At 43.0% G+C, this 22,879-nt stretch overlaps 1 protein-coding gene across 6 annotated transcripts in view; it reads right to left on the reverse strand.

The window, feature by feature from the left end:
* Positions 1-22,879, reverse strand: part of PDE1C (phosphodiesterase 1C) — a 758,662-nt gene that overhangs the window by 242,027 nt on the left and 493,756 nt on the right. For all 6 annotated transcript variants that reach the window (XM_033930571.1, XM_033930573.1, XM_033930572.1 and 3 more), the window contains 2 exons: positions 20,040-20,222; positions 15,871-15,937 (listed from right to left, as the gene is read on the reverse strand). In XM_033930571.1, the coding sequence (XP_033786462.1) occupies positions 15,871-15,937; positions 20,040-20,222 (250 nt within the window). The remainder of the gene's footprint in view (positions 1-15,870; positions 15,938-20,039; positions 20,223-22,879) is intronic.

Here is a 22,879-nt window from a genome sequence, read left to right on the forward strand (position 1 = left end):
TTATTACACAGAATTCAGATGTTAAGGTGAATAAAGGCAGGCTAAAAATGTTGTAATATTTCAAATGCATTGATGGATGCAAATCTGAACACTTAGGCCCTCTTTTACTAAGGTGTGCTAAGCATTTTAGCGCTCGCTAAATCAACGCATGCGCTAACCACTAATGCGTCCATAGGATAACATGCATGCGTTAGTGTTTAGCGTGTGATTAACGCGTGCTAATATTTAGCGTGCAATAAAAAGCATTGCGTACCTTATTAAAAGAGGTGTTAAAGTTTCTTTATCATAAGTGTGCATTAAACTTATTATACAAACAAAGATGTGAAGGCAAAAATTTTTATTTTCTTTAAACTTTATTTAGTTTGTAATGCCAACAAAAAGTGCAATACAATGTGCATACAAATAATAATAATCAAATAAGAACTTATAAACAATCATAATCTATACTAAAAATAAAATTCCCTCCCCCATCCAACATTACCATCAGGAATAATACCTTGGGGCAAAAAAATTGCCACTGAGTCAGTTTGCTTGTATAGTTTTTAGATAACATTTCCTTTCCTGAAGACATCAATTTTATGTACCCATTTCCCCAGCACCCAAACTAAAATCCCTGGTGGTCTATACGGTCCTACCCCTCCCATGTGCTCCCCAAACTCTCCGAAACCTCCAGCACCCCTCACACACCTTTAAGATGAGAGGCAGGAGTGATGCCCACTCGCTCCTGCTTCTGGGCAGCCATCTTGTAAATTGATGGCGCCAAACCCCATGCAGTTCATCCTGGGCCATACTGTCAAATAAGGGATACACTGCATGGAGTCTGGTGTCACCTATGGAACTTTGAGTGTTTAAGTGCTTTGAAAATAAGCTTCTAAACGTTGCAAACAAGTAAACAAGAAATATTGACAGGCAAACACTGTCAATAATTAAATTTTTTTGAAAACATTTCACCCCTTCCTTTCTTTCTTTCCTTCCCCTCCCCACCATCTCTTCTCCATTTCCTCAAGGTCCCTTCCCTACTGTTACTTTTTGGGCCCAGTTCTATAAATGGCACCTAAAATGTAGGCACCAAGTATATTGGCGCTTAGACATGATTCTATAAAAAATTAGGCGCACTTTACAGAATCGTTCATAGCGGTGCCTAAAGCGGTATTAGATATTGATAGGAGTCCTAACTTTAGGCATTCTATATTTATGCCAAGGTTTTCTTAGCCTAAAACACTGGCGTCTAAGTCCAAAACAGGTGCCTACATGTATAATACACCCATGATCCAAACTATAACTACACCTACTTTTTAGTAAGCACCTTGGACTAGGCACCTACCTTGAAGTGGTAGGTGCCTACCATCCAATTAAGTGCAATTAACATCAATTACAAGTTGTTAATTGCCAATAACAAGAAACTGGAAGAACTGGGATAGATTAAATTATTCTTTTTGGTGGGAAACACTCTGTATTACAGATATGAAAGAATGTATGCAGAACAAACGGGAAATAATAAGTTTAAAAAAAATATGGGGTCCATTAGAGGCATTTGTTAAACAAAAGACTGACTAATTGATTAACCTTTAATTCCTAGATGATCTCTACACACATCCAGAGAGGGTGGGGGTGGGGGGAGTAAAGTATTTTGTTTAGTATTTGTTTGAAGATAAGTGCTGTTATATGTTTTATCTGACTGTATATTTTGTTTGCGTTTTGTATACGTTTTGAAAATGAATAAAGATTTACAAAAATATCCAACCCCAAGTTGTTAATTGCCAATTATCAGCACCAATTAAACTTTTTAAATAATTGTTAGGTGCCGGATTCTACAAACAGCGCCGATATCAGCAGCTACCTACAAATACCTGCCGATCGTGTGCCATTCACGCAATGGCGCTGTTTATAAAATCACGGCTACCTCAAACATAGGCATCGGACACGTAGGCTAGGGTTTTGAAGGCCTACATTGCTGGGACTTATGTTTGAGGTGAAGGCGCCTGAGAATGCCTAAAGTTGTTGCTGGCATTAATCTTGCCTAATTTGACCTGCAGCGTTCTAAGGCGCCTCCATTGAAGTGACGAAGGTGCTGTTTCTTGTAGCACCTCTAGACACCTACATTTTTATCAACCATTTATTTTAAAAGTATTTTTTAACCACTTTGCCAATTAACCCCCTCCTTTACAAAGCTGTTACCACTGTGGCCGGCGCTATTAATGCTAGCGTGACTTTGTAAAGGAGGGGGGTAAGTTAGGTGTCAGTAGGGCATCTACTGGTGCCCATCTTAAGGTGTCATTTATAGAATAGGCCCCTAGGAGCCTAGATCGGCTAGATGCACTGATCTAAGTGAACTTTAAGCATCTTTCATAGAATCTGGGCCTTTATATCTAAAGTTTTAGCAAGCATAGACAGCACTGCACTGACACAAGTAAGAGAGAGTTCACAATATGGTCCTGAAAAACACAAATGGCAAAGAGGAAATTAAGGGCCTCTTTTACAAAGGCGTGCTAAGCGTTTTAGCGCAGATTTAGCATGCGCTAAATTAACACTGCGCTAACTGCTAATGTATCCATAGGATAACATGCAAGCGTTAGCATTCAGCATGTGATAAGTGCGCGCTCAAAAGCTTAGCGCACCTTTGTAAAAGAGGGGGGGGGGGTAAAGTGGTCAAAACGTAAAAGCAGTCTCAAAAAAGAGGACATTTTAGTCTGGATTTCAATATGCCAAGAGGGAAAGCATGATACGATGATTCAAGAAGTCTGTCCTATTCAAAAGGCACAGCAGAGCCGCAAAAACAGAGTCTGGAATAACTATGAATAATTTGCCAGATGAACTGAGCATTTGGAGTAGAAGAGTAGCCTATTGGCTAGAGCAATGGGCTGACGCTCAGGTGTGACCCAATTCAAATTTTACTGTGGCTACTTGCGACCTTGGGCAAGTCATTACCTTGGAGACCAACTTAGCCTGTGAGCCCACTAAAGACAGGGAAATATCTACTGTACCTGAATTTAACTCACCTTTGAAAAAAAGGTAGGAGCTAAATGCTTAAATAAATAGACAAGCAATAGAAGTTTGGACTATATATAGAAGCAGTTGGGGGAACCAATATAATGGCTCTTAAAGTTTCAAATCATCTAGGCCCTTCTTCAAAAAAATGGCTTCTGATACCAACTTCCTATGGTACGCCAGCAAAGGAAGGTATATATGACTGATCAAGTCTGTCAAAATGCATACAGGAAGCAATCTACACAAAAAAGGAAAGCTCTTATCAGTCTTTGAAATTTGCTCCTGCCTATACAATGATGTGTACACATTTAAATCCGACACTGCATGAGAATAGTCCTAGAAGGTCTACATATACAGACAGAGGTGTGCAAAGCCATTACCAAAAGACTACAAACATCCTTTCCACCTTGAGCATCAACATTTTCAGAACTGTGATCGCTGTATGTATTAGCTTCAATTGCTGTATGTAGGCAGCTTTTGAAAGGATTCTCTGCAGGAAATTGGGTGCATAAGAAACAGAATGGAGTAGTCCACTGGAACCGTGGCCCCATCAATAGTTTTGGCCAACACAGCAAAGAGAGAGCTTGGGAGAAGAGCTGAAGATTCGTTTGTTTGGTCCCTTTAACCAAAAAGATGTTCCGTTGCTCCTCGATTAAGAGCACTTGAAACCCTGTCCTCCATCCTTGTGGGAAAAACTATGGGCTAGATTCACTAAGGACACCGATCGTGTCCTGGCCACTTTGCGACCCGATTTTTGTCCGACCCAATTCACTAACCTCGTGGCCGATCATCATCCGATCCGATCCGCACATGCAAATGAGGGGAAACGGCATGTACAGTAGGCAGGCAGCAATTCACTAACAAAACCCTGGAACACCAACTGGGCTGGCCAATCAAGAAACAAGCGACTGCTGCGGCCAATCACTCACGTCCTTTCCAACTTCATGTCCTGCTCTCTGCCCCGACTCTTCTGCTCTATGCCCCGATCGCCGCCCTGCTTCTGCCCCGACTCTCCTGCTCTCTGCCCTGATCCGCCGCCATGCTTCTGCCCAAATTGCTACCCTGCTTCTGCCCTGACTCTCCTTGCCTTCCACGCAGTACAAGCCTGTGGTTTTAACCCATGGGTTTAAAGTGGGTTAAAACCATGAGCTCGCGAAAAAGTAAAAAACAAAAGTGAAAAGTTTCTTTCTAGCTCTGCAGGGCACGGAGGGCCAGCGCATGCGTAGACCATCTACAGATGGTCTGCGCATGCATCGGGATCACTGGAGAGCAATTCGTGTGGTCAGTTGGAGGCGTGATTCTGATTACCCTCATTTGCATGAGGGCGCTTCGTGAATCAGCTCCCGGCCACGGATCAGATCGGATCTGATCCGTGGCCTTAGTGAATCTAGCCCTATGTGCTCTATTCACAAGCTGCATACTTTCCTCTACAGAGAAAAAAGGGGAGCTGGGGGGGGTCAGAGTTAGGGCAGGTCAGATAGAAAATATAACAGCATTTAATTTTGCAATCCTAATGCTATCTTCAGCTTCACATATTTTGCACCAGCATGATGCCAGATTTTAAGAGAACACTCTGCGGGGAGTTTTCCTGTAAAAATTGTTTTGTAAGCCCATGAGTATAAGGTACCCGTCAACTGCAGTTTCCGCAGAGTCTACAAATTGCACTATAAAAAAAATCAATAATGTTATTTGTTGTGAATGAAGAAATGAAAAAAAAAAGCAAATTTCAGTGGTATGATTTACTGCTCAATTTATAATGTTTCTCAAACAATAAATCATATTCCCATCTCTGTTTTTACTAGCTGTTGAACATTGAGCTGGAACATACTGCTTACATGATCCTCATGGTCCTTTGGTCTGACACCATAGAACAGTCCTTAAAAGTTAAATGTAAACATACTTTGCATTCACAAAAATGCAAGCTTCCACCAATAACAGATGCAGATCAGAACCAGGTCATTTTCCATAGAAGTCACCATACAACATGGATTTTGTCAAGGGAAATCTTGCCTCACCAATCTATTGCATTTCTTTGAAGAAGTGAATGAACATGTGGGTAAAGGTGAGCCGGCTGATATTGTTTCTTTAGATTTTCAAAAGGCATTTGATAAAGTACTCATGGAAAGACTTCTGAGGAAATAAGAAAGTCATGAGATAGGAGGTAATGTATTATTATGGATTAAGAACTGGTTGAAAGACAGAAAACAGAGAGTGGGTTTAAATGGTCAATATTCTCAATGGAGAAGGGTAAATAATGGGGTTCACCAAAAACATATAAAGGATCTGAGAAAGAATCAAATAATCTCGCAAAATACCTTTCTCACAAAAAACTTTAAAGACATCTTAAGCAGAATCCCTCGGGAGTGTTGTTCTGCTGTGAGAAACTCCTGACAGACATTAGTTTCAATAGTGGGGTTACATTACATTACATTAGTGATTTCTATTCCGCCTTTACCTTGAGGTTCAAGGCGGGATTACATAAGATTTATCAGGAGGTTACAAGAATTGTACCTTTACATAAGAATTGTCATAAGAATTGCATAGGAATTACATAAGAATTTATGGGAACTTTATGTGATACCTGTTGGGTAATTAGATACATTTTAGATTTGAAAGGGGTAGAGAGTGTGGTAGGTGGAGATTGGGAAAGAACTGGTCGTGTTAAACAGGTTTTATGTATTTTTTGAAGAGTAGAGTTTTAGTTTCTTTTTTGAAGGTTTTGTAGTCTGTGGTCGAACACAGCAGATTGGTGATTTGTCTGTCTAGTTTTGCTGCTTCGGTGGCCATTAGATTGTCATATAGTTTTCTACGTTTGACATTTTTGGTTAGTGGGTGTGTGAATAGTGAGTGGGTTCTTCTGTGTCTGGTTGAGGTGGATTGAGTTAGTCAGTTGTTCCAGTAGGATGGGATTTCTTCATTAATAGCTTTGAAAAGTAGGCAGTAGAATTTAAAGTGTATTCTTCCTTATATTGGGAGCCAATGTGAGTCATGGTATGCTTCTGTGATGTGGTCATATTTTTTCAATGAGTAGATGAGTCTTAAGGCTATATTTTGTATTGTTTGTAATTGCTTTAGCATGGTCGCTGGGCAGGGGAGGTATAGTATGTTGCAGTAGTCAATTAGTCCAAGGATAAGAGATTGTACCAAAAGTTGGAATTGTTTCCTGTCGAAGAATTTCTGGATTAGTCTTAGGTTTCTCATAGTCACGAATGATGCTTTTATTATTTTGTTTATTTGAGGTTGCATGGTACAGCCTCTGTCAATCAGTACTCCAAGAAGTTTTAGTGTGGGTTGAAATGGGGTATGAGATCGAGTTTATTACTAGGTGTTAAGGTTGGAGTTTTGCTGTTTTCTAGGAGGATGAAATTTGTTTTGTCAGGGTTTAGTTTTAGTTTGTTTTCAGTCATCCATGTTGCTACTGTTTCGAGTGTTCTGTGTATTGTGCTTGTCATGGTGGGTTCTGGGTGGTCGAAGGGGAGGAGAATGGTGATGTCATCTGCGTAGCTGTATGAGGTTATGCCATGTTCGTCTAGGCAGAAGCTGAGGGAGGCTATGTATAGGTTGAATAGTGTGGGAGATAGAGGTGAGCCTTGGGGAACTCCGCACGGGTTGGACCATGGTTCTGATTTTTCTTTGTTTGTTTTAACCCTGTAGGTTCTGGATTGTAGGAAGCCTTTAAACCATGAGAGAACCTTGCCTGAGATTCCTATGGAGTCTAGCATTTGTAGGAGGATGTTATGGTCTACCGTGACGAAGGCTGCAGAGAGGTCTAGTTGTATGAACATGATTTTCTTGCCTGTTGTGTAGCAGTGTCCATTAGTGTTCCTAGTAGTGTCTCAGTGCTGTAGCTGGTTCTGAAGCCAGACTGTGTGGGGTGGAGTAAGTTATGGTTTTCTAGGTATGATGTTAAGGTTTTGGCTACTAGGCCTTCCATCAGCTTGACGTACAGTGGGATTGAGGCAATGGTTCTGTAGTTGGATGGTTGGTCCGTTGTTCCTTTGGGGTCTTTTAGTATCGGAGTTGTGATGATTTCGCTGAGGTCTTGAGGGAAATGTCCATCTGTGAGAAGAGATTGTATCCATTGTAGGAGCAGGGAGTGGAATAGTGTGCTTGAGGCTTTCAATAGGTATGGGGTACCCCAGGGGTCTGTGCTGGGACCGTTGCTTTTTAACATATTTTTCAATGATCTAGAGATGGGAATAACCATTAGGATAATTAAATTTACTGATGACACAAAGTTCTTCAAAGTAGTTAAATTGCAAGAGGATTGTGAAAAATTGCAAGAGGACCTTTGAAGACTGGGCATCAAAATGGCAATTTACATTTAATGTGAGCAAGTGCAAAGTCATACATGTGGGAAAGAGGAACTCTAACTATAGCTATGTGATGCAGGATTCCACATTAGGAGTCACTGCCCAAGAAAGAATCTAGGTGTCATCATTAAGGATAGGTTGAAACTCTCAGCTCAATGCACAACGGCAGTGAAGAAAGCAAATGTTAGAAATTATCAGGAAAGGAATGGAAAACAAAGATGAAAATGTTATAATTCCCTTGTATCGCTCTATGGTACGGCCGCACCTCGAACACTGTGTGCAATTCTGGTTGATGTATCTCAAAAAAGATGTAGCGGAATTAGAAAAGGTACAGAGAAGGGTGACAAAAGTGATAAAAGGGATGGGATGACTTCCTTATGAGAAAAGGCTAAAGCAGCTAGGGCTCTTCAGCTTAGAGAAAAGATGGCTCAGGAGTGATATGATAGAGATCTATAAAATACTGAGTGGAGTGGAAATGGTAGATGTGAATAGTTTGCTTACTCTTTCCAAAAATACTAGGACTAGGAAGCATGTGATGAAGCTACTAAGTGGTAGACTTAAAACAAACTGGAGAAAATATTTCTTCATTCATTGGATAATTGGAATTCATCACTGGAGACTGTGTTGAAATCATTTAGGTTAGCAGGGGTTAAAAAAGGTTTGGATAGTTTCCTTAAAGAGAAGTCCATAGGTCATTATTGAGATGGCCTGGGGAAATCTACCAGAAAGAGAACATAGCACCTTCACAAGATGAAGCACACAGAAAATCACAGTTTCTATGAGCATCAAGAGCAGGGCGGAGCATTCAATGCGCTGGACGGCACTAAAAACCACTTTTGTGGTTTTGTTGGGGATAGTGTAATTAAACAGGGAAATATATTAAATAAAGAGTAACGCTGTGTATGTGAATGGGAAGGAAAAATTATGGTCTTACCTATTAATTTTCTTTCCTTTAGACACAGCAGATGAATCCAGAGACCAATGGGATAGCCCACATCTACCAGCAGGCGGAGATAGAGAAACTGATTAACAGGTGGTCTTATTGGCTGGCACTCCTCCTGTATCTCCAGTATAGCTCCTTGCCCAAGCATCCGTAACCATCAATAGGCATAGCATGTAAAAAACTTCTTTCCCATAACAAATCTCAAAAGACAATAATACAGAATACAACCATCAACAATAACAAACTTCGAAAGTTGCACAAGAAAAAACCAACAGACAATATCCAGAAAGGGTGGGGCTCAGGATTCATCTGCTGCGTCTAAAGGAAAGAAAATTAACAGGTAAGAACATAATTTTTCCTTCCTTAGCAACAGCAGCAGATGAATCCAGAGACCAATGGGATGTAGCAAAGCAATCCTCAATCTGGGTGGGAAGCAAATGCTGTATCTGCAACAACCGAAGCACTAAACGCATCCATCGCATTCGCCCCCACATCCAACTGTTAATGCTGAGATAAAGTACTCTCGGAAGACCAAGTAGCCGCGAGACAAAACTCCTCCAAGGAAAAAACTTCTGGACTGAGTCCAAGAAATAGCCATTGCTTCGGCGGAAAGTTCATGAAGTTCTCTCGCCAATTGCTTCCCTGCCATCAAGCAAGCGTAAATAACGTCCTCCCGGACCCATCAAGCTTTGGACGCCACCATACGTTTGAGGCGTCCCTTGAAGAATACAAAAAGGTGATCTAAACAACCACCAGTCGTTAGAAACCTAGCTCGTGGAGAACGCTACGCACTTTTAAAAAATGCAATGAATAAAAGCATGCCACCCCATTTCATCTCCCAGGAAGAAGGAAGGAAAAGTGAGAGTGGCATAAAAGAAAGGATGACACCTCGTTAGAAAGAAATGGAGGTACCGACTGAACTGATCCCTCCCCAGAGTTTGTAAATCAGAAATAGGAAGCCCCGCTGAACAAGGCCTGCAACTCAGAAAACCGCCGAGCTGAAGCCATGGCCACAAGAAACTCCGTGTTCAACGGCACAGCCCTTTAGCATCTCAAAAGACAAGGAAGAAATGAAGCCTTCGGTAAACTGCGATGAAGTACCGTAAGACTATACGCTGGACAGGGCTTTCCAAGAGGTGTACGAATATACCGTACTCCGTTTAGGAACTGAACTACATGAAGCTGAGAAGTAAGTGAAAAGAAAGATATCTAGCCCTTGTAACAAGCTAAGAATGGCCCTTGAAGCTGAAGAGAACTGAACGCCAAGCCCTTGGCAGTACACTTGTTCCAAAAAAGAACTCTGGAAGGGTGCAAATGTTGAGAAGTGCCCAAGAAAGGAAAAACCTCCAAAAGGAAGCAGAAGCCACAGTTGAAGACTTCTGTATCGCCTGGATAAGAGAAGAAACAACCTGCATCGCATAACCCTTACACGTCAGCCAAGACTTTTCAAAAGCTAGGCCGTATTACCAAAGTAGTATGAATATCCAGATTGATCGGACACTAGGGAAGCAAATCCGGAGAAACCAGGAAACACAATAGTCCGGCTGTCAAAAGAATTATCAGATCCGCATAGCAAGCCATGGTGCAGCCAAACCAGAGATTCTACAAATACTGTGCCCTGAAAGCGAGCGGGAGATGGCCCATCTAAGTCATCATCAGCCAGGGGAAAACACTGAAAAAAGAGAAACCAGAGGCGAGAAAGAAACCACGCTGCAACCCCCTCTGACTCCCCTTCCTGTGTCCGCCGAAGAAACTAGGAAGCTGAAAATTTCAAGACGAGGCCATGAAGTCTAGTTCCAGGAGATCTCACTTCCAAACAAAGAGCTGGAATACCTGAGCCAAAATTCACAATATCCAGGATGTAGAAGATTTCACTATTACTAACCTTTACACTTTCTAGAGCGCACACAGCGCTGCACACCATCACATACAATAAATGGGCCATGCTCAGATTTCGCAGAAAGAAAGTCTATCCAAACTCTTTTCCTGACCCGTAAAATGAGCTGCCAACAGAAGAGGAAGAAGAGGGTCCACCCATTGAAGTAGAACCATGACGTTACCCACCAGTTGAGTACATCACCTACTGCCCAGGCTGTAGAGAAATACCACCATCATAATACTGACTGAAAAGACCCTCAGTGTCATACCGGAAGAATGGAATGAAGCTCCAGAAATGGTAGCCCGACCATGCTCCAGAGTAGCAGAATGAACAAGCACTGAGTCGCCTCCAAAGACCAGACTCGTGGATCTGAGGATGGAAGGCACCGAGCCCCCCAACCCGCTAGCCTGGGATGTTTGGTGACCAGGAGCCAGTCCAGCAAAGACTGAGGCATGCCTTTGAAAAGAGAAATCACGCTGAGCCACCAAAGCATATGCTTGAGGAGCCCACCAAATAATGGGAGCCCTGAGATACCGGGAACCACCGGAACAAAAGCAACTGCTGTAGCGTTACAATGGGAAAGCAAGCTGAAGTTCCCAGTGGAATCAGCAACATGGATCCTAGAACCTGTACAGAATCCCATACTCTTGGACAAGGTGACCGAAGAAGAATGCAAACCTGAGACTGTGACCCATCGCCCTAGTCTCAGGGAAGAAACACATTTCTCTCCTATATGAAGAAAAAAACAGCTTCCCGATATACTCATAAATAGTACAGGAGAAAAGAAACCACCCCTTTCGTGGCAGACAAATGACCCGACTGGACGCCATCTGAATCAAGCAGCCAGACAAGAAGAAAGTAAGTGAATCGCCTGGTAGCGCCAAAACGGTACCACTGCCCTCATTTTCTAAAGCTTGGGGTAGGCGAAATGGCATGAGGCAAAATTGAAAGCGCTGCTCCAAGAGAGGCATGCAAACCAAGTGCCAATTCGGAGTCCATAGTAAAATGTAAATAGTCTCCCAGTTTTTCTGCAGAAATGTGTAACCCTGAGAAACCAATTCAGCAGAATGGAATCCAGCCCCAGTCTGCCCAATGCCCCCGTCTTGGGCACCATACAGTAAGTGGAACAATGTCCCTTAGTTCCTGAAGAACTACAAGAACTGCCCTGAGGACCAGTAACACTTAAAAGGGAAACACAAAACATAGAAACTCCAAGAACGAACCGGAAACCTAAGGAGGATGCAAAGTTGCAAGCATCCTGAAAAAAAAGTTCACAGCCCCTTGACCTGACAATATAGCATCTTCCCCCTCAAGAGAAAGCCTGAAGAGTCAGTGGAAGAAGTCAAGATCCCGTCAGAACGAAGTGCCGAAGGACAGGGAACAGCAGGAGGAGCACTATAGGATCTATAAGAAGAAAGAAACTATCCTAAGAAAAATCAAGGCTCGCCAGGGAAAGAGGAGCATACTGGAATGATGAAAACAGTACTAACTCCATGCAACGTGAGCAAAACACGTATTGTTTCATTAACTGAGGCAGACAAGGAGTCGGGCTTATAGAAGTAAGTGACTTACCCAGGGCCAGAAGTAGCTGTAGAACGCTGTCTGCCAATTCTGTCTAGCACCTACCATGAAAAAATGGTGGTGGTAAAATCTCATGCGACAGGCTGTGCACCATAGAGGCTCCGCTGCCTCAGAAATAAAGACAGCCCTCCCCATACGAAAAAGAGAAACACCACCATGCTCCTAAACTGAGCCCCAATAGATTATCACAACACCAGAACCGGAAATTATTTCTATAACGCTACCACCCACACAAAGCACTGCACTAAGAGCCGAAAAGAAAACATTCAAGTATGTATATGCTCTCTTTAGAGAGATCCTGAGAGAAAGAAAGAGAAACCCGCACCAAGAACCAGGTAATCTCTAGCTGTTAACAGCAACCTGCAGCAATGCACCTTCTGGCCACCCTGTGCAGAGAAAAGCTGAACTGGGCAGTGGAGCATAAACTGAAGTCTCCCTCCAATATGCTCTCAGGCCTAATAAACATGACCCCCAAGTTACGAGAAGCACAAACAAACACTCACCAAGCTCCCAAGTGCTGTATCAAAGCAGAATGGGGCTGCACAACCTCCAACGCGTGGAACTCAAACAAAAGGGAGGCCTTGTGAAATAATAGCCTACACGCTGCAGCGCTGCTGGGTACTCTGCTGACATTGAGCAATTTGTGCTACAATGAGCCTCCTGCGGCTCCAGGTCAGAGACCATCCGAAACCGAAGAGCACCGAGTGAAAACATCCCCTGAAACGTCCTCAGGTCGTTCAAAACGGGCCCCATGCCAGCAGAACGCATATGAAACGAGAAGCAGCACTTGGGAGAAAACAAGTCCAACAGCCGCAGCTTCGACACTATTGTAATGCGGCCAACACGAACAAACAGACCACCGCCAAAGTGGAGGAAAAAACAACAACATATATATATATTTATATACATATAGAGACCCAGTCAGACCCTCTATCACTGGAGGGAGGGTGAGGCAGGGACCTGGGGGGGTCCAGGTGTAACCCCTAAAGCCAGCACCGTTTAGCCGGACCACCCTGTCTCACTGAAGTGAAAACTTCAACAGGAAAAATAGCACTGATAACTCACTGAAGAGAAAATCTCAACAGGAGAAATAAGTTTCCAGTCACAGCCAGAATCCAGGAGTTAGTTGAATAGCGACCATCACCTGCTGAGAGATAGAGCATACTGGAGATACAGGAGGAGTGCCAGCCAATAGGACCACCTGTTAATCAGTTTCTCTATCTCTACCTGCTGGTAGATGTGGGCTATCCCATTGGTCTCTGGATTCATCTGCTGCTGTTGCTAAGGAAAAAGTGATAAAACTTAGACAAATTTCTTTAATATATAAGATCTATACTTAGAGATTTTCACAATAATCTCCGCAACTTTTTTTCTCCAAGTTTGTACAGCTTATACCAGCATTACTATAATATCTTCAAAGCCTCAGTGCCACAACTCCACTGCTCAATAAACTTTCATAGCGGTGGGCTTTACATGCCAAATTGTCACTGGCTCAACCAGCATTATCACTTTGAAAGCTTAATATCCTAGAACTGGGAACCAATATAAATTACAAAGTTTGGGAGAAATGATCTTACCAATGTTTACAGTACATGAATATTAAATTTACTCCATGAGGATAAATCCAGAAAATACATAAAAATTGGGAAATTTTAGAACACAAAGCATGACAAGCTTCCATGTCAGTTTTTCTTTAATTAACTACATATGGAAATGTTAAGATTAATTGTTCAATTATTTTTATTTCTAATAGATTTGATACTCCTTGCTGCCTGCCTAAACAAAGTTTTTGCCTTTAATCAATCTTTCCAAGCACCACAGATAACCAACTATATAAATGATTAATCAATCACATATATTCCGTTGCTAGCAGAATGTTATATTATTGCCCTGTCAGTTCATAGTAGAACTGGTTGATAAATTATGCCTGATTTCCAATCTAGGCTTCTACATCACAGCTTTCCAGACTGGTCATGGGGGACCCACAGTCAGTTTGGTTTTCAGGATATCTACAATGAATATGCATGAGATAAATCATCATGTTGTGGAATCCAGATCACATAAATATTCCTCATGCATATTTATTTAGGGTATCCTGAAAACCTGACTGGCTGTGGAGTCCCCAGGGCAGGTTTAGGAAACCATTGTCTACCTTGCTTGTAGTGCATGTAAGCCTAGGGTTACCATATTTGTGAAGACAAAAAAGAGGATACATGATCCTGCCCCCAGCCCCACCAAAACCCTGCCCATGCCTCGAACCAGTCCAACCCCTCCACCTTTCACCAATTTCCATCATTTCCCTTCCTCTTTCCATCCTCTGTACCCTTTAAGCACTCATCTGTCCTCCACTGGATCTCATCACCCTATCAGTCCCAGCTCCATCCCTATCTCTCCTTCTTTCACATGCCTCCAAGGCCATTATGCTATCCCTGCCTCCATATTCTACCCCATCCAGCTTCTCTTTCTTCTTCCCCTTTCTCCTGTACCCCTAACCCTACCCCAGGACCAGTATCTCTTTCTTTTGTCTCTTCTACCACCTTCCCATGGTACTGCATCTCTCTCCCCTCCCCTGGATCCACAAGCTTTCTCAATCTAAATCCCACCCCTATCCCAGCATCTGCCTCTCTCTCCCTCTTCACCCTCTATTTCTCAAAATTTCCCCCATGGTAGTATCTTTCCCCATCTCTCCCCCCAAAGGTGCTTCTCTACCCCTCCAACCCCCCCCCCCTCACCCCAACAACCCTCTTCCCCCATGGGTACTTCTCTCTCACTCTATGTCTCCTCCCAGAAGATGCATCTTTTTCTCTCTCTCTTAGTCTCTCTCTCTCCCTCCTTCCAACTCCCCACCCACAGGTGCTTTCTGTCTCAGACCCCCACCAGGGTCTCTATATTCACAGGTATGAGGAAATTTTTTCAAGCCTTAAGCAAATTGGGCCAATCAGAGCCTTAGGCCCCTCCTCAACACATCTCAGGATGCACTGGGGGAGGGGAAGGCCTGCCATTTTGAAGAGGTGGGCCTGCTGGCCAGAGGTAAGAGGCAGCCCTCTGGCTGGCCTTTGTAAACAAGGTAAGGAGGGGGGGTCAGGGGGGTCATAAGAGGCAGGGGGAGGGTGGCATTGGGGGTATTATGGCAGCGGCAGGAGGGAGTGAGCATCTCTCCCACTGCTGGGAGGGGTGTCAGGGAGTTGTTTGACAGCAGGAGGGATTGGGCATCTCTTCCACTGCCAGGGGAGTGGCGGAAGGGTGGGATTGCTTAACGGCAGTGGTGGGAGGAAGTGGGCATCCCTCCTGCTGCCTGGTGGGGGGGAGGGGGGTTGCTTGACAGTGACAAAATTTTCTGGCAGGTCTGAGCTGTCAAGCCTTACTGTCCACTCAATGCCTGAGCCAATCAGTGCTCAGGCACTGACCAAAAAGTAAGGCTAGGACAGCTCAGACCTACTAGAAAATTTTGCTCGCAAATGTAGGACAGCAAGGTTAGGGAATCACTCAGCGATAATAGAAAATTGCTGGGAGTACTTGTTTAAATATTAATGACCTCGCTGTAATACATTTGCATGGCAGTGTCGGAGACTGCTAGGAAGCTCGTACAAGACTATAGTAAGCCATTTTGATAATCCGCCGCTAAAATGCATGAACCCTAAACTGGCTGAAACCGGTTTAGCGACCATGTTAAAGTTTTGAGAATCTTCCCCTTAGTGTTTTGCTTTGACTGCAGCTGCTGTTTGTTGTCCCTCCTCCCTAGAAGTTTCTGTTCTGAGCAACCACCTAGTTTGCCTAAGGTTTAAACTGATCCCCAACGACATATGTTGTCATACTGTGTTAAAATTTTCCCTAGTTTAACAGAAGGGGATACTGATTTTACGTCATTCAAAAATGCTTAAGGCATTGCTGCATGATTTTGGTATGCCAAGCTCACAGTGGAATCAGGAGCTCAGTATGCTTACTGATCTATGTCATATTGGTTGAATGAATTATGTCTTCATCAACACTTTTATAAAAATTGTAACTGAGTACAGTAATCAGTCAGGCCACCTGAGATCTAAGCACAGAGCAAATTTAATCCAACAGATCATTGCGTGATACTTCATGAGGAAAAAACAAACACAAATGTGATAACAGATTTACCTTGTGGATCCTTCCACTCTATACTAGTCCTACATAATTACCTTTAGAACAGAAATGACAGCTGATGGATAACTCAGTCCAACCATATTTGACGTTCTTCTGTACATTCTATCAAAGCAAATACATAGATTCAGAGTCAGGAACCATTCATTTCATTTTATCTAATACACCAGACTGTTTTTTAAGTCACACATTTACAAATCTATTTCTGATTCACAAACAGGTCTGGCTTTCAGGATAGCCACAATGAATATGCACACAATATATTTGCCTGCACTTGATCTAAGAAGGGGGCTAACTTGGATATTATGGATATTCTGAAAAGAAAAAAAGCCCAAAAGACTTTCTGTGGGGACCCATGAAGAGCATAATTGAGAACCATCAAATTAAACCTTGATTAAACCTCTTAGAATACAGATGAAAGAGCACATGAAGAACATCTAATCAAAATTTCAGAGGCTAGTAGAAATAGTTACCATCTACACACAGCATGGTTTTTGGTTCATACTTTTCCATAATAATATGTCATCATGATAGATAGAGAATGATAGATAGAGAATGATAAGATAATCCACACTAAACAATTCAAAATTACATTCTTAAATGCAATTTTTATTTATTTTTTTTTTTTTTTGCAAAGTCCCAAAGAAAAAGCAATTCAAGGCACCTTATTTGCTACAGTTCACCAGTCTGTCTGGTTATGGCAAGATTGGATGATAAGGAACATCAACAATCAGTAATGTACAAGTATGCATAATAACTTCACTGGTAGGTAGAGGATTTTTTGTTCTTTTTTTTTTGCAAATCATTTTTATTAAGGGCAACCAGAGGAGCAAACAGGATACAAGATAAGCAGACACATAACAGAAGTGGCTGTGAACAATGCAAAACAAGCACCATCAGTATATAAATTTAGGTGGCACTGAAGAAAAGAATTAAGGTGGAATTTATCAATGTGGGCTATCATTAAGAGAGGTTATTTTATTGTTAACCTGGGTTATTAGGACCTAGATTTCATTTCATAAAATGGGACCTATGCTAAAATAAACAAATTGAGGTAAAAAAATTGTCTTAACAGTACTCCATATGGATAACTTCCTCCCATAGTCTTAAAATTATATATATACTGAGCTTACCAAAAGGGATAGTTTATAAAAAAAATTTAAGAAAAGAAGAAGAAGAAGCAAAATCATGAATTTCAAATGCAGAAACACCATTTTGCAAGGGAAGAAATTTGCAATCATCAAACGGGAGAGAGACCCAGGGATCAAGGCAGTCAATCAATGTGACAAAGCAGCTGGGAAAGCAAAGAGCATAAGTAGAAATACAAATGGTCACATGCACTAAAAAAAAAAAAAATTCCATAAACTATTTACACAGTGGGAGAAAAACCTTAGTGCATCTGACTCAAAAAGAAGCATTACATCTAGAAAGAGGGAAGTGATTTTACCCTCTTTATGATTTAGTGCAGGGGTGTCAAAGTCCCTCCTCGAGGGCCGGAATCCAGTCGGGTTTTCTGGATTTCCCCAATGAATATGCATTGAAAGCAGTGCATGCAAATAGATCTCATGCAGATTCATTGGGGAAATCCAGAAAACCCGACTGGATTCTGGCCCTCGAGGACTGACTTTGACACCTGTGATTTAGTGAATACTATGCAGAGTTCAGGAGATTGCATTCAGAACAGGACATTTAGGGGCAGATTCTACAAGGAACATCTAACAATATAGGGCTCCTTTTACTAAGCTGCGATAGCGGCTGAATTGCAGCACGCACTAGATGCTAATGCCAGCATTGAGCTGGCATTAGTTCTAGCTGCGTAGCATGGGTTTAGCGTGCGGGGCAATTCAGCGCACGCTAAAAACGCTATTGCAGCTTAGTAAAAGGAGCCTTTAGATTCGCTCAGCACTGCAGAGTGCAATTCTCTATAGTGCGTCTATGCTTTATAGAATCACGCTCAGCCTAACTTTTAGACGTCCTTTACAGAATCTGCCCCTTAGGGTCTCTTCTACTAAGCTGCATTAAGTGCTAATGCGAAGCTAAGGCCGAAAAAAAAAGGCCTAACAAAGGATTAGTAAAGCATCCTGCATTAGTTTTGTCATCTGCAGGCACTCAGTGCAAGGGGTTTAATCTGTTCAGAAAAGACAGGGGCCTAGATTCTCAAAACCTGGCCGTAAAAACCAAAGGGCCGCTGTCACAGCCGTTATTGTAATGATTTCAAAAAGGTGAGTCATTTTCAAAACACCACGCATGCAAATGAGGTTGGTGGAGAGTAGCGGAGGTTCTCTAAATTTACATGAGATGAGTCGCTAGTGATAGCGAGCAGCACATGTGCAGAATACACCACGAAAGAGGTGTAAATGTGTGTATGTACCGGGAAAAGCAATGCTGTAAGCACACATATCATGTGCCTTATTGGAACATAATATATGCATAATATTTTGGGGCATAATATATGCAGCTGTAGGCGTTGGGCGCTCGTGTTGCACTTTTATGGTGTTTTTCCTTTTGTGCTGACTATTGGCTCCTGTGGAAGTATACATGCTCAAGAAGCATTGTTCCCCCAAAAAAACAAAACAAAGCCGTATAATTTATGTGAATCTTGTAATTTTTATTTTTTTTTTCCCATGAGCCACAGTCAAAACACACACTAGAAATGTGCTTTTCACAGTACATAGAAACATAGAAAGATGACGGCAGAAAAGGGCTACAGCCCATCAAGTCTGCCCACTCCACTGACCCACCTCATTAATTCTGAGTGCTAATGACCTAGTTCCTTAACTCGACCCTCGTAGGGATCCCACGTGGATGTCCCATTTATTCTTAAAGTCGAGCACACTGGTGGCCTTGATCACCTGCACCGGAAGTTTGTTCCAGTGATCCACCACCCTTTCTGTGAAGAAATACTTCATGGTGTCACCACTACATTTCCCTCCTCTGAGTTTGAGTGGGTGCCCCCTTGTGACCGAGGGTCCCTTGGGAAAGAATATGTCGTTTTCCACCTCGACACGACCTGTGACGTACTTAAATGTCTCAATCATGTCACCCCTTTGATTGAGACATTTAAGTACGTCACAGGTCGTGTCGAGGTGGAAAACAACATATTCTTTCCCAAGGGACCAGTCACTGATTTTTGGTCGCCAAAAGCTGACACTGCACTTGGAGAATCACTCGGCAAAACATGTTGGATTATAGGATCCCTGACCAAGCAATACAATATATCTAAAGCTATTTAACCTTAATGAAAGAATGTTTAAAACATATATAGATATACAGAAAAGTTATATTAAATTTATGAGAGGACCAGTGACCATTTGGTACATAAAGCTCTAGGGCTGTGAAAGTATTTGAGCCCCGAGTTAAATAAGTCTGTGGAACAGGTGGAAGTGACTATTGAATGTCCTCAGGCTTTAAATGATTATCTGCTGTTGTGAAGAGCATTTCCTAAAGCTGACATATTACAATTAATAAATTCAGAAAAAATTGTTTCTGTGTTGTTGGTTTTTGGGGGGGGCTTCCTTATAAAGAAAGACACAATAGGTTAGGGCTCTTAGCTTGAAGAAATGATGGCTGAGAGAAGATATGTTAAAGGTTTATAAAATCATGGCTTCTGGAGGCCACAGGACCCTTATAATCATGAGTGGAGTTGAACAGATAAATAGGAAACAATTCTTTACTGTGTGGAATAGTACTAAGGCCGGGACATACTCCATTACCACTAGCAGAACTGAATCCAATTTAAGAAAGTATTTTTCTAATCAATACACAATTAAGCTGTGGAATTTGTTGCCAGAAGATGTGATCAAGGTTAATAGTATATCTGGGTTTAATAAAAATTCAGACAAGGTCTAAATAACAGCTCCATTAACAATAATTAGAAAGATTTAGAAATTTTCATCTCTTATTCCGCAATGACTACTGTGAGAGATAGGATGCTGGGCTCAGTGGACCCCTTATCCAACCCACCATGGCACTGCTCATATTCTTGTGTGCTTTTACAAAATAAGAAACAAAAAGAAATATAGGCCCCCTTTTATCAAGCTGCGGTACAAGTGTTTTAGCGTGGGCTGGCGAGGTAAATGCGCCGACGCTCATAGGAATTGAATGAGCGTCGAAGCATTTACCTCTCCGGCCTGCGCTATAATGCTCTACCGCAGCTTGATAAAAGGGGGCCATAATATTTAAAGTATAATCTGCAATGCCTGTTTACCTTTCCACAAATATCCCAGCCTGCACTGCATGGACAATGCTTCTGAAACGTGGCTTCTCCTCTGTCCTTGTCAACATCATGCCCATCTGACGTGTAAAAGTGGAGGCCAGCCAGTCCCGAACCTCGGAGGGCACAGAGTCTGACTGTATGTCACCGAGTTCATCCTCTGTATCCAATAGACGCCTGGTAAAGAAAGAAAGAAGTGTAGATAAGAAATATAATATGTTTGCTACACAGGAAATGAGTTGACATGACATCTAATATAATAAAATGGTAGGCCGCGCATGCGCACTAAAAAAAAACGTGTTCCCTGAGCTGTCTCGAAAAAAACAATTGCGCATGCGCGGCCCCGGCGGCGGTTTTCAAATAAAAAAAAAATTTCCATAGCTGCGGCGGCCTTTCTCACCCCCGGCTCCTCTCTCGAACTGGACGGTCCTCGCGTCTGCCTACCCTTCCCCCCAACACAGCGCATTTCCCCCCCCCCCAACGAATTAATAAATCTAGCCGGGCCGCCCTCCATAACAGACCAGAGGAGTTCTTTGCCGCTCACCCCCCTTCCCTTGCCGCTGACCCCAGTACCTACCCGGCGATTCAAGCAGCCTGTGCAGCAGTCTTCACACGCTGCTTCAGGCCCTTCTACTGCCCTGATTTGCTTTGCCGCGTCTCTGATGATGTCATCAGAGACGCGGCAGAGCAAATAAGCACAGTAGAAGGACCTGAAGCAGCGTGTCAAGACTGCTGCACAGGCTTCTTGAATCGCCGACTTACAAGGGGAGGTGGGGGGGGGGCGCAAGGACTCTATCCGAGTAATTAAAAAACTCTGCACAGGGGGAGCAGAAAGAGATGATGATGGACAGGGGGGGAAAAGGAAGGGAGGCCTATTGTTGGACAGGGGGAGCAGGAAGAGGTGCAGATGGACAGGGGTGGAAATGAAGGGAGGCCTACTGCTGGACAGGGGGAGCAGGAAGAGGTGCTGATGGACAGGGGGGAGGTAAAACAAAGGGAGAAGGGCTGCTGCTGGATAAGGGGAGCAATGAAGAGGTGGTGGTGGACAGGGGGAAAAAATGAAGGGAGGCCTACTGCTGGACAGGGGGAGCAGGAAGAGATGCTGATGGACAGGGGGAAAAAATAAAGGGAGGCCTACTGCTGGACAGGGGGAGCAGGAAGAGATGCTGATGGACGGGGGGGAGGAATGAAGGGAGGCCTACTGCTGGACAGAGAGAGCAGGAAGAGGTGATGATGGACAGGGGGAAAAAGGAAGGGATGCCTATTGTTGGACAGGGGGGAGGTAAAACAAAGCGAGAAGGGCTGCTGCTGGATAAGGGGAGCAGTGAAGGGGTGGTCATGGACACAGGGGAGGTAAAAAGAAGGGAGAATGGACAGGAAAAAGTGGCTAAGGAGACAGAGAGAGAAAGAAATAAAGACAGACACACACACATATATTCTAGCCCGAGGGAGGAAAATGCTGCACAGGGAAGTAGGGAGGGGGAAATGCTGATGCACAAGGAAATGGAGGGGAAGGGAATGCTGATATGGCTACTGTACAGGAAAGTGGACAAGGGGAGATAAATGCTGCATAGGGGGCAGAAAGAGAGACAAATAGAAAGAAAAACAAATAATAGGATGGAGGGACAAAGAAATAAAAGAAGAAAGACACAAGGGCAGGGAGTGAGACAGAAAGAAAGACAGACATACATATATTCTAGCACCCGTTAATGTAACGGGCTTAAAGACTAGTTAAATATAATTTTAGTGGTTCATTTTTTATTCCTATTAACAATACTTAATGGCATGTGGTGATTATTATCACTTCACCACCCCTTCCTCCCCCCACCCCCCAATTTGCCAGGAATAATCAATAACTTTTTTTACCTTCCCACTCCTTGGTATAATCAATTTCACTTTCTTTCCCCCCCCCTGTATAATCATCTTCTCACTCCCATTAGGTATTCATCTCACTGTAAATTGGCTAATGGTCTTAATTTTTTACTTTCTTACAACTGCATACTCAGGCAGTGGTGTAGCAAGGCAAGCTGATGCCAAGGGTGAAAGAAAGATGGCACCTGGTGCCAGGGATGTCATGGGGGGTGAGGGTCCAGCAGGAGGGAGTGCCAGAGCTCATCAAGCTGCTCTACTGATCTGTAATGGAAACTGGAATGAGGACCAGACCCCTAACACTGCCTTCATAGGTGAGAATCTAGAGAAGCAGTAAAGAGATCTGTCTAGAAGAGCGAGAAGACTGAGAAGGGTCCCTTTTACATCTCTAGGGATAGAGCGATTTGCAACTGAGCCCAATCTGGGGGTGGCTTAACATGAAAAGGACTTTATGCTTGAAGGCTTTAATGCAGGTTCTAGCCCCCCCTCTCCCCCTGACTTCACAAAACAGTCCCATCAATACTTAAAGTAACTCACCCTGATGCACCCTGATGGATATAATTTTATGCACATGTATTTACTAATAAATGTATGTGTCTATGTGCTGTCCTGCTGGATATATGCATAATGTTAGGCGCATAGGTTTGGTCCTGGTAAAAGACAGTCCTAACAAAAGTGACTAATATTATGTCGATTATTTTGTGAGTATTTATTCACCAATAGATTCACAAGTCTAACCTCTATGGATATATGGAGAGACTTATGCACATAACTCAATGCACATATATTGCCTGCTCACTAGGTTTTTGAATATAAGGATCAATATTTCCAACTTCTCCATTGACTAACCCAGCGGTCTCAAACACGCGGCCCCCCAGGGACTATTTTGCGGCCTGCGATCTGTCCTCTCCACTTCACAAGTTTTCCGATTGTGGAGAGAACAATCGCGTACAGACCGCGACTGC

The sequence above is a fragment of the Geotrypetes seraphini genome, chromosome 2 (genome assembly GCF_902459505.1).
Source record: "Geotrypetes seraphini chromosome 2, aGeoSer1.1, whole genome shotgun sequence".
Lineage (NCBI taxonomy): Eukaryota > Metazoa > Chordata > Amphibia > Gymnophiona > Dermophiidae > Geotrypetes > Geotrypetes seraphini.